This window comes from Electrona antarctica, assembly GCF_951216825.1.
Source record: "Electrona antarctica genome assembly, chromosome: 6".
In the NCBI taxonomy this organism is placed as follows: Eukaryota; Metazoa; Chordata; class Actinopteri; order Myctophiformes; family Myctophidae; genus Electrona; species Electrona antarctica.
This window is the reverse complement of record NC_136811.1, coordinates 4068491-4081851: the sequence shown is the minus strand read 5'-3', so window position 1 is coordinate 4081851 and position 13361 is coordinate 4068491. Positions and strand designations below refer to the sequence as shown.

At 42.6% G+C, this 13361-nt stretch overlaps 1 protein-coding gene across 1 annotated transcript in view; it reads right to left on the bottom strand.

Annotated features, from left to right (window-relative positions):
- LOC306924411 (immunoglobulin superfamily DCC subclass member 3-like) overlaps nucleotides 1-12693 on the bottom strand; it is a gene marked incomplete at both ends in the record, with an annotated part of 56138 nt that extends 43445 nt beyond the window's left edge. Inside the window, 3 exons of the mRNA XM_079502906.1 lie at nucleotides 8469-8594; nucleotides 9483-9533; nucleotides 12195-12693. Coding sequence (XP_079359032.1) covers nucleotides 8469-8594; nucleotides 9483-9533; nucleotides 12195-12693 — 676 coding nt within the window. The remainder of the gene's footprint in view (nucleotides 1-8468; nucleotides 8595-9482; nucleotides 9534-12194) is intronic.
- Nucleotides 12694-13361: the final 668 nt, after the last annotated feature.

The window sequence follows — 13361 nt, the reverse complement described above, 5'->3', positions numbered from 1 at the left end:
AGTATTGTGATGTACAAACATTGGATCCAAATCATCTGTGGTAAACATTTAGAAAAAGTATGTAAAAAACCCCAAAGCAGAATACCTTCAACACATACTAAATGGTGCTCAGAGAGATGATGATGATGATGATGATGATGATGATGATGATGATGATGATGATGATGATGATGATGATGATGATGATGATGATGATGATGATGATGATGATGATGATGATGATGATGATGATGATGATGATGATGATGATGATGATGAAAACCCTGGCTCCAAATACAGAAATTATACTTTCTTTCAAATTAAAGATATCTTATCATGTATCATGTTGCTGAGCAACCTACACCAGTCGGTGTTTAATTGAATTAAATGAAAGTGATGACACTATACTAAGCGTTATGATGACATATGGAAGACACTGGTCCATGATTTTCTTCATCAATATATCTGAAGCTCTACAGCTCTGTTTTTGAGTGGTGTAAACCACTCCTACAACTGGCTTTTTGAGTGGTGTAAACCACTCCTACAACTGGCTTTTGTGTGCAGAAAAAAATGAGCATGGTTGCTATGTTCAAAATAATTTCTGACGTAATTAAATCACACCCGGGTGAACTGGATGACCGTAGCAACCATGCTCATTTTTTCTGCACAAAAAAAGCCAGTTGTGAAATCACATCCGGGTGTGATTTCATTACGTCAGACATTACGTCAGACCACAGCTGATCATGCTATATAAAACCTTACACCACTCAGTTCACACGGGTGTGATTTTTTTTTTTACAATGACAAAAAACAAAGACAGGACGACAACAAAAACAACCCACCCACACACACCCCAAGTACAGTACAAGTTCCATCTTTACATTTGCATGAATAAAAACATGATACAATATCCCATTTATTTATTAATCATGGTAATAAAGCCATAAAGGAACCTCATATTTTCTCATATGTTGCTGGATTCCTCCATCTTTTCAGGAGTACAATAGGAAGAATACATTTGTTCCCAGCTGTGCCAGCCAGCAAATTAATTAACCCATTTTGGGCGGGAACCCCTTTTGGTGTTGCTATTGAAAAATAGCAGATCTACAAGCTCATAGCGCGCCACCGAGTGGCGCGCTACGAGCTTGTAGGTCTGCTATTTTTGAAAAATCAAAGAACGACTGACATAGAAACATAACTTTTTCAGAAAACTGTACAGACATTTATAGAGTCGTTCCCAGGTCAAAATGGGTTAAATAAAGTATGTCTTATGATGGCTTAATGTGAGTCCCTGTACACAGTATGTCTCCCAAAATCCAGATCCTAGGATTGGGTATTTATGTCACACGTACCCTACTATTTCTGACATTGTTTTAGCTAGAACTTCTTCGAGGTTCTTCTGTTCATGGGCGGTCCTTGTTTCCATACCAGGCAGCAGTGACGCAGTCTGACAAAAAGCTTTTATTGAAGTTGTTTATGCGGGTGCTTGTGCTGAACCACTTCAGGCGATGAAGCCAGTATAGTCGCCAACGAGCTTTTTTCCTCGTGCGTGGTGTGTGTCCTACTTGAGCGCCTTCTTCCTCGATGTGTACTCCAAGGAAATTGAACTCACTGACCTTTTCCGCTGCAAACGCCGTCGATGAACATACAGCATACAGGCCTGTCAATGTCATGTGGATGACATTGACATTGGAGCTGTATGTGGCGATGCAGTCATGAGTGTAAAGGAGAGGGCCCCAGCACGCATCCCTGGGGGGGCTCCTGTGCTGAGGGTCACGGGGTCAGATGTGATGGTGTTGGCCATGTTGTTTGTCAGGACGTCTTAGTATCCAGTCGCACATGCTTGGGTGCAGCTCGAGGTCTCGAAGCTTTATGTCTTTCTGCCTTTCTGGGACTATGGTGTTGAATGTTGAGCTGTTGTCCACGAACAACATGCATATTACATACTGTATTTGTCCTTCAGCTTCTTGTCACCCAGCGAAGAGAGCCATGGTGAATGTAATGCACAAGCTATGTAAAGCGCTTTGGATAAAAGCGCTATATAAAATGTAATATCCGGGCTACGGCACCGATGTAACACCTGGGATTCGAACTCGGGTCTCCCGCGTGAAAGTACAACATCTTAAAGGTGCAGTGCAACGGAAATGGTGGACATTTTATTTTGAAGTTTCAAACGGTTTCAAGTTGAAACACCGGTCTGAAGTTTCTGAACCAATCAGAGCGCCGCATCCCTTCAGGCGATGGGACGGTAGCTAGGGACGGTAGCTATGCTATACGCAGCAGCATGGTGTGTGTTTGTTTACAAATCAGATAGACGGCCAACTGTACCAGTTTACTGTTATGTGGCTTATTTCTACCCTATAATGTTTTCAGATACATATTTTAGCGTGATGATTAAGTTGAAACCGAGTAATACACTGTCTGGATGTTATCTTGAATGGGAATAAAAACGGAGGATTTCTGTAATCAATAGCAGCTGTGCTGCACGGATGCGCACATATGGGGAATTAAACGGGTGATCTTCATTTTTATTGGCTTTCATCGATGTGGGCCTCGACGCGTCATCACGCAGTACGTTTTCGTTTTCAGGAAGTAATACAAAATAGGTTTTTTTTTTTAATGGATGCCAAATTTTGGCATCCATTGTTAGGTATGCTCATATGATGACCACGGGTATGGTCTAAAAGTGTGAAAAACGTATTTTTCATTTCACTACACCTTTAACCACTAGACCAAAGAGATCCTTATGGACGTGGAGAGATATTATACTTTTGAGGCCCTCAGGCTGAGGCTCTGAGTCACTCTGCTACAAGTACACTTACCCCCCTTTTGACCTCCTCCCACGGGGAAACCCGATCCGGGTCACGGCATGTAATATATACCGATATGTAATATAAATGTTGGTGTCTCTTTTTGACTACCGCTATATGCGAATAGGCCTATCTCACAGCCCGCTTTCCACGCCCACTTCCGGTAAATAGTGGTGTCTTTAACATGAGCATTTACACGTTTTTTTCTCTGGAGAATCTAAGTACATTTTCTAATGTAAAATGTGACGATATTATTATGAAGCAAACAAGATGGTAAATCAGGTCGAACAGATAGAACAAACCTTACCTTGAGAAAACAAAAGTTGTAGACTTCTTAAATTACCTCGGTTAACATGTAGTGTCTATGGAGTGACGTCACGCTATCACCACTAACCCCGAAAGCGGGGCGTATTTAGGGGGGGCGGGGAAATTCTGTGAGATAGGCTTATTGCCACGGATCCAGCAAGTCGTCTAGAATGGAGCAGGTAATAATGTTGCCAGTAATAATCCATTGTTCACATATCTCTATATATGCTCATTCTGTGTGTCCACTCCTATTTGGTGGGAAGTGGGAACAACAACTCATAATAATAATAATAATAATAATAATAGTGAAAGCTATTATCACAAACACAATAAGCTGCTGCTCCATTGTTGTCCACAATAATGTGATTTTTTTACATTACGGAATTTTCCCACAGGAGTTTCCTGTCCAATAGTTGAAATACCTGTGCAACCATTTGTCATTTGTTAACAAATGTTGCTTTTTGCTTAACACAGGATTGTGTGAATACTAACCACAGTTACCGCACGTAATGACAAATGTAACAAATAAGAATCTGTCCTAATATAGTGAACTATAAATGTGAAATGGCCATAGAGTCTAATGCATACATAGTATAAAAATCACACCCGTGTGAACTGAGTGGTGTAAGGTCTTATATAGCCTGTCTGACGTAATGAAATCATGTTTGACGTAATGAAATCACACCCGGGTGAACAGGGTGAACATAGCAACCATGCTCATTTTTTCTGCACAGACTAACAAAGCCATGAAATCACACCCGGGTGAACAGGGTGAACATAGCAACCATGCTCATTTTTTCTGCACAACAAAGCCAGTTGTAGGAGTGGTTTACACCACTCAAAAACAACCAAACACACCCACACACGCGCGCACATAGGTGCGTATATACACATACATATACAGTACTGATAATGTGCACATAATACCGGTATGCATGCTGTACATGCAACCCTATAAGGGTTAGGGGCATGTATAACAATCAGGACAGTTCTATTATTTTTGAGTGGTGTAAACCACTCCTACAACTGGCTTTGTTAGTTTGTCTGTCTGTCTGTTCGTACCAAAAAAATGAGCATGGTTGCTATGGTCACCCAGTTCACACGGGTGTGATTTCATTACGTCAGACATTACGTCAGACCACAGCTGATCAGTCTATATAAGACCTTACACCACTCAGTTCACACAGGTGTGATTTTTTCTTGGACGTGCAGCTTCTATCAGTGCATATTCCATGGGCACACTTCCAGAGCATACCACATCAGACCTTTCAGCTCAATCTAATACAAATTGTAATGTACTGTATGAGATTTTCTTTCTTCCTCAGAGCTCAGAGTCTTCAGTATGTCATTATAACTCCCAGTCAGAGGTTATATATTGTATATTTATCTTCATACGATCAGGTTACGAGAGCTTAGTGTTGGTATATGGAGCCAGGGTTTTATGAACATCATCATCATTTCTCTGTTGAGCAACATTTAGTGTTGAAGGTCTTCTACTGCGGAAGTTTTGACATTATGGACCGTGTCACTTTCCTTTTTCTATTTGTAGGATGTTTTTTTAACCATGTTGTAATACCGACCACACGTCACATTTACTATGAAAACATACATTTCCTGTCAGTCAGTTAGTTATAGTCACCTTGTGACATCACATGACATCATCAGGGATGGAGATCCCTCATCAATATTAAGCCCATATATGGGAATGCCCATAGATCCCTGATGTCATCAATATTGGCCAGCAATCTGACCTCAAACCTCAAACCCTTAGATCTCCATATATGGAGCTGACCTGTTCTGACATATATGTCCATATTGTATGTTGATCTGACATCATTAATCCCTGTATACTCAAGACACGCTCCATATATGGCCAGTACAGAATTAATTCCATATGTTGATCTGACTCCCCATGCCAAAGCGCCAGCGCTCGCCCAGCAGTCTGCTGTCACCCAGGCCAATGCGTGCACGTGACCTCGCCCTTTTCTCGCCATCAGGTCTACAGTGTCAGGGTTCTACTATTGTCAATGGCTACTGGACATGCTCTGTTACACTAAATGGAACTTAAATGTGTAGTGAACTGAAAAATACGTTTTTCACACTTTTAGACCATCTCCGTGGTCATCATATGGGCATACCTAACAATGGATGCCAAAAAAATGGGGAAATTCTCATTTTTGTGTGTTTTTATATCAAAAGTCCATACAAATATATGTTTTATTACTTCCTGAAAACGAAAACGTGCTGCGTGATGACGTGTCGAGGCCCACATCGATAAAAGCCAATAAAAATGAAAATTTCCGCATCCGTCCAAACAGGCAAACACAGCTGCTACTGATTACAGAAATCCTCCGTTTTTATTCCCATTCAAGATAACATCCAGAGAGTGTATTACTCGGTTTCAACTTAATCATCACGCTAAAATATGTATCTGAAAACATTATAGGGTAGAAATAAGCCACATAACAGTAAACTGGTACAGCTGGCCGTCTATCTGAATTGTAAACAAACACACAGCATGCGCTGGTATAGCATAGCTACCGACCCTAGCTACCGTCCAATCGCCTGAAGGGATGCGACGCTCTGATTGGTTCAGAAACTTCAGATCGGTGTTTCAACTTGAAACCGTTTGAAACTTCAAAATAAAATGTCCACCATTTCCGTTGCATTACACCTTTAAAGCTAGGTCAGATAGCTACTTGATTTGCCATTATTCCGATCTTTTCATATTCCAAAATATTTGCAATGATTTACCTGTCGGTTTATGAAGAAAGCCATAGGCAATACGATGCAGATGGAGGTGGAGCTAAATACAACTTTACCTTAAGCAAACATGTTAAATGATTATATCAACTCTACATGAATGAATGACTTGCTGGTATGAGGATAACATTGAGCTTGGTTTCCCTCATCCAGGTGTGCTAAATAATAGTTAGGTATGTAGGGCTGCATTTCTCTCTGTAGCCTACTATTGTTGAGCTGCATATATACTTTCACAATTTCTCCTTTGTGACATTTCATATATTTTAGGGACTTCTACTCAAGTGAATTTGTTATAATTTCCCCACCCTTGCATAAGTGAAGTCAAAATAAAACTAATTTGTTTGATACTGTAGATTTCATTTAGGACTGCTTTATTTCCTCCCATTTGGGAAACCATGTACGTTTAGTGCCATAACTCCATGAGTATTCAAGCTACAGTTACACAATTGGTATTGCTGGATTCAGCAGAACCCCACCTTCCATGCCCCATAGGTGTTGCTTTGACAATCCATGTCAGAGTCACTACAAAGTAAAGAAGACACTCTACATAGATTTACATTTCCGCCTATTGTAGGTATGTGTTCAAATGTCTATATCTCATATTTACATTCACATATTGACATTATTATTTTTCTGGAATGTAGAGGGATGTCCTGGCTTCAAGTCTGCCAAGTTGTAAACCTCTCAGAGCTTCCATTGTGACTCTACATTAGTTTATATGCCTTAATCCCCAGACGGACAGGCTGTATTTTTACTTTGGGGTGTATAACTTTAAATATCAATTTCACCACTTTTGCAGTCAAACATTTTTATACAAGAATCCATTTCATGTATGGGAGGCCTTAGAGATGAGGAAAAACTATGTTGTGTTTGTTCCTAAGCCCGGTAGGGGTATCTCAAAAACTATGTTGTGTTTGGTCCTAAGCCCGGTAGGGGTATCTCAAAAACTAAAGCACTTTTAGACTGTTAGTCACAGGAATACAAAGCTACTTGCCCAAAATGTGCTGACATCATTGTTCTGTTTGTTGATTCAATGATGACCAAGTACTTTGACTCCAAGGCTTCTTTATTCAATCAAACATGTATACAAAGGTTTGTCCTTGACATGAACTCTATCTGATCTCACTTCCTGTCTCTGTGTGTCCTAAGTCCTTATATGGATTTCACTACTGACACACTACTACAGACACTGACACCTTGTGGTTAAAGATAATAGATAATGATCATGATCATCACATCCCCCTTTCTGTGATATATTCAATAATGCTATTTCTCTCTAAGCACATCACAAGGCAACAATAATCATAGAGTAAGTATAAAACGAATACACTTAGGTAGTCAGCATACATGATAATTTGACTTTCCTTTCCTGCAATAAACCTTGGGTAATATTTTCAATTTTACAATGCTTTTTTTTTTCTTTTTTTTTTTACAATGTTCTTTTTTTTTAATTTGTTTTTATGCAGTTTCAAGTTCTTTTTTTTTAACCAATCTGTTTCACAAGATCAGTCTGGCTTTATGCTTTCTCTTGTGGATCTCCTAAGTACAGGAGTAGATGGTGTGGGTTGTGTATGTGTTTGTGTATCTGTGATAGGTGGAGAGATGGACTCAGTCTCACTCGGTGCTTCAGAGAGCTCCTCAACAGTCTCTGGTGTTTTAAGAAGACTGCGGCGATTGCGTCTGAAGATCTGTCCTTCCTCTGTCCTCACAGTGAACGATTGTGGAGCTACTTCTTGAAGAACAGTGGCTTTTGTTTTCCATCCACCAGGCTCTTCAATCCTAACAGTGTCATTGCTTGACAGTGGTGGAAGCTGTTTTGCTGCTCTGTCATAGAATGACTTCTGCCTCATCTTTTGTTGTAGTAGCTTCTGCTCCAGTTTCAGTTCCAGATGTTTATTTGGCTTTGAGATGAATGGCAATGTAGTACGAAGCTTTCTGTTGTTCAGCAGCTCAGCAGGTGACAGTCCGCATTCAAGTGGTAGGTGAGTAAAGCTAGGTAAGGGTCTGAGTCACTGTCAGCCGCTTTCTTCAGCAGTTGCTTTAAAATGTGGACTCCCTTTTCAGCTTTCCCATTTGACTGTGCATACAGAGGACTAGATGTCACATGCTTGAAGTCATACTGTTCTGCAAATCTCTGCCACTCCTTGCTATTGAAACAAGGTCCGTTGTCACTCTGGGCCACATTAGGTATCCCTTGTCTGGAAAAGATGGATTTTACATGCGATATGACACAGCTTGATGATGTGTTTGAGAGTAATGCCATTTCAGGGAAGTTGGAATAGTAGTCAATGACAACAAGATAATCTTTCCCCTTCAGATGAAACAAGTCCATTCCTACTTTCTGCCATGGTTTTGTTGGCACATCAGCTAGCACCATAGGCTCTTTGGTTTGCTTGTTTCTATGTTTTTGGCATGTTTCACATCTGCTGATCATTCTCTCTATGTCTTTGTTAATTCCAGGCCAGTACACTGTGCCTCTCGCCCTTCTTTTACATTTCTCGACACCGAGATGACCTTCATGGATTCTCTGTAGCATATCCTGTCTTAAATTGTGTGGAATGACAATTCTGTTTTGTTTCAGCACCAGCCCATCAACAACACTGAGCTCACCTCTGACGTGGTAGAACAGTGGGCAAGAACCTACAGGCCATCCATTCTGCATGTTCTTCATGACACGCTGCAGCTCTGTATCTTTTGATGTTTCAACAGCTATCTCCATGGACTTCTTGTCTGACACTGGAAGTGCAGCAGAAACCATGTTCACATGGCATTGAACATCTTCATCTGTTGTACTCTCACACCTCCTTGTGGGTGCTCGTGAGAGAGCGTCGGCAAGTATCAGGTGCTTTCCTGGTGTATATACCAGCTCAAAATCATATCTCTGCAACTTCATCATGAGACGTTGAATTCTTGGTGACATGTCATTTAAGTTCTTTTTGATAATTGCTACTAATGGACGATGATCAGTCTCCACTGTGAAGGAGGGTAGCCCATATATGTAGCTGTGAAACTTCTCTAGACCAAACACCAAGCTCAAGCACTCTTTTTCTATTTGAGCATATCTGCATTCAGTCTCTGTCATAGTTCTGGATGCATAGGCCACTGGTTTCCAATGCTCACCTTCAGCCTGTAGGAGCACTCCACCGATTCCATCTTTTGATGCATCTGTTGACACCTTGATCCTCTTGTTTGGGTCAAAGAAAGTCAATACAGGTGCAGTGGTCAGTGTATTTTTGAGATTCTCCCACTCACTCTCATGTTTGGCTGTCCATTTAAACAGATTTTCCTTATGCAGCAGCTCACGAATGCAGGATGTTTTGACTGATACATTGGGAATGAATTTGCCAATGAAATTTAGCATGCCCATTATTCGTAACACACCTGACTTGTCTGTGGGCCTTGGCATGCTCTGTATGGCATTTATTTTTTCTTGATCAGGCTCAACACCTTGTGCAGAGAGCTTGTCTCCCAAGAAGACAATTTCTTGAACTCCAAACTGACACTTCTTTTGGTTGAGTTTTAGCCCATACTTTTGCACTCGCTCCATCACTTTTATCAGCCGCTCATTGTGTTCCTGGATTGTGGACCCCCAGCAGACAATGTCATCAACATAACATCTCACACCTTCTAGTCCCTCAATGATGTGTTCCACTGCTCTGTGGAAGATTTCAGAAGCTGAGATTATTCCAAATGGGAGTCTTAGGAAACAATATCTCCCAAAAGGCGTATTAAAGGTACAGTATTTGGTGCTGTCCTCATCTAATTTTAGCTGCCAGAAACCTTGTGATGCATCAAGTTTTGAAAAGTATCTGGCACCCGCCATCTCCCTCGTGATCTCCTCACGTTATGGAATTTGATATTGCTCCCCCTTAATGTTCTCATTGAGATCTTTTGGATCCATGCATAATCTCAGGTCTCCATTTGTCTTCTTTACACACACCATGGAGTTGACCCAATCTGTTGGTTCCTCAATCTTTTTAATTACTCCCAATGTTGTCATCCTGTCCAGCTCTTTCTTTACACCATCTTTGAGTGGAGCTGGAACTCTACGTGCGGCATGCACAACTGGATATGCATTTTCTTTCAGCTGTATTTTGTATGTGAATGGCAATGAACCAAAACCACTGAAGACTTCGGCATAGTTCTTTACAATGGAGTCCACAGATTCACTTAGTGCATTTACAGCTGTATTGATGCGATACACTCTTTTCACTAGGCCCAAACTTTCACAGGATTTGTCACCTAGCAGTGAATCACGTTCTTCAGCCACAACAGAGAACAGTAGGTGGTGCACTTTGCCTTTGACAGTGACTTTCAGTTTACATGTTCCTAGACTGTCAATTCCTTTTCCATTATAGTCTTTCAGTGCAAGTGTCTTTCTCTGTATTTTTGGCCTTTCCTTCATTTCTTTGATATCTGACATGCTGATTAAATTTGCCTTTGCACCAGTGTCTAGTTTCATAGTGACCAAAGTTCCATTTATCTGCAGTGGTGCGATCCATTTATCTTGCTTAATAGCATTAACCTCTTTTACAGGCTCATCTTCACAGTTCACCATGCCAACGAAAAATGTGTCACTCAAATCATCACTTTGATCACTGTCATCCACTATATATTTACAGTTTTCCCTTTCTTTCTCTCTTTTCCTTTTGAGAAACACTGTTTAGCAAAGTGGTTCTTGCCATGGCAGTTAGAGCATTGCTTACCAAACGCTGGACACTGTCTGGGTCCGTGTTGTGAACCACACTGTTTGGACACTGTCTGGGTCCGTGTTGTGAACCACACTGTTTGGACACTGTCTGGGTCCGTGTTGTGAACCACACTGTTTGGACACTGTCTGGGTCCGTGTTGTGAACCACACTGTTTGGACACTGTCTGGGTCCGTGTTGTGAACCACACTGTTTGGACACTGTCTGGGTCCGTGTTGTGAACCACACCGTTTGGACACTGTCTGGGTCCGTGTTGTGAACCACACCGTTTGGACACTGTCTGGGTCCGTGTTGTGAACCACACCGTTTGGACACTGTCTGGGTCCGTGTTGTGAACCACACCGTTTGGACACTGTCTGGGTCCGTGTTGTGAACCACACCGTTTGCAGTGGAATGTTGCGTCGCTCATTTGCTGCTGTGCAGGGCGCGTCTGCATGCGTCTTTTTCCTCCTCTTGAAATGACGCACACAGCGCTGTCACTTACGCTGGCTGGCCGTATGTCCCCATCTCACTGTCACTTACGCTGGCTGCGCCGTATGTCCCCATCTCACTGTCACTTACGCTGGCTGCGCCGTATGTCCCCATCTCACTGAATGTCTTACGCTGGCTGCGCCGTATGTCCCCATCTCACTGAATGTCTTACGCTGGCTGGCCGTATGTCCCCATCTCACTGTCACTTACGCTGGCTGCGCCGTATGTCCCCATCTCACTGAATGTCTTACGCTGGCTGCGCCGTATGTCTCCATCTCACTGAATGTCTTACGCTGGCTGCGCCGTATGTCCCCATCTCACTGAATGTCTTACGCTGGCTGCGCCGTATGTCCCCATCTCACTGAATGTCACTTACGCTGGCTGCGCCGTATGTCCCCATCTCACTGAATGTCTTACGCTGGCTGCGCCGTATGTCCCCATCTCACTGAATGTCTTTACGCTGGCTGCGCCGTATGTCCCCATCTCACTGAATGTCTTACGCTGGCTGCGCCGTATGTCCCCATCTCACTGAATGTCTTACGCTGGCTGCGCCGTATGTCCCCATCTCACTGGATGTCTTTACGCTGGCTGCGCCGTATGTCCCCATCTCACTGAATGTCTTACGCTGGCTGCGCCGTATGTCCCCATCTCACTGAATGTCTTTACGCTGGCTGCGCCGTATGTCCCCATCTCACTGAATGTCTTTACGCTGGCTGCTCCGTATGTCCCCATCTCACTGAATTTCTTACGCTGGCTGCGCCATATGTCCCCATCTCACTGAATGTCTTTACGCTGGCTGCGCCGTATGTCCCCATCTCACTGAATGTCTTTACGCTGGCTGCGCCGTATGTCCCCATCTCACTGAATGTCACTTACGCTGGCTGCGCCATATGTCCCCATCTCACTGAATGTCACTTACGCTGGCTGCGCCGTATGTCCCCATCTCACTGAATGTCACTTACGCTGGCTGCGCCGTATGTCCCCATCTCACTGAATGTCTTACGCTGGCTGCGCCGTATGTCCCCATCTCACTGAATGTCACTTACGCTGGCTGCGCCGTATGTCCCCATCTCACTGAATGTCACTTACGCTGGCTGCGCCGTATGTCCCCATCTCACTGAATGTCTTTAGGCTACATGCATTTGGGACAGTTCACTTGCATGACAGATCCTTATTGCTCCATCCAACGTCAGCTCAGTTTCCCTCAGTAGCCTTTCCCTGAGTTTCTTATCCTCCACAGTGAAAACAATTTGGTCCCGTATCATGGAGTCCCTCAGAGTACCAAAGTTGCATGTCTGAGCTTTTAGCTTCAGATCAGTGAGGAAACTGTCAAAAGGCTCACGCTGTTGCTGCACTCGAGAACGAAATACATATCTCTCGTATGTCTCATTCTTCTTTGGAGAGCAATGTGCATCAAACTTCTCGAGCACTTTATCCAATTTACTTTTGTCATCCGGCACGTCATAGACAAACGTATTGTACACTTCAATAGCTTGTGGGCCTGCCATTGTAAGAAGTAATGCTACTTTCCTTGCATCCGACTTTTCTTCCAGTCCCATAGCTGCGATATACAGCTGGAATTGCTGTTTGAAGGCACGCCAGTTGCTGTCGACATTCCCAGTCAGCTTCAAACGCTCTGGTTTATCTATATCCATGTTGATTGTCGCAATTTCTTCTTTGCTTTATAGTTGGGTTTTTACTCCTGGTACCATGTTCTGTTTGTTGATTCAATGATGACCAAGTACTTTGACTCCAAGGCTTCTTTATTCAATCAAACAGGTATACAAAGGTTTGTCCTTGACATGAACTCTATCTGATCTCACTTCCTGTCTCTGTGTGTCCTTATATGGATTTCACTACTGACACACTACTACAGACACTGACACCTTGTGGTTAAAGATAATAGATAATGATCATGATCATCACAATCATCACATTTGTGACCGCTATGGCCGTTTTTAGCCCAAGGAGTGTTATGTGTGCAAAACTAATGCTTGGAATGGATTCAGCATCATGAAAACCCCCTAGTTTGACAGAAGATTAGCTCTGGTCCATAGCTCTAATGCCGTTGCATTTAGAGCTTTTTGGCCAGAAAGGGATTTTCTCTAGGAAGGTTTTCTCTGGGCAATATCGGTGGAGTGGAGTAACTAAAAGTTCTTTTTTTCCCAGTGGAAAACAAATCCCTTTTTGGCCAAAAAGTACCGTTTATACGTGTGGTGGGGGGCTCAGAGTGCTTCCACTAAGGAAAGTATGCTTTCTAATGACACAACCCGCCTTTGTTTTGGTGAGTAGCAATAACGTTTTTATTTACGCTAAAGACGAG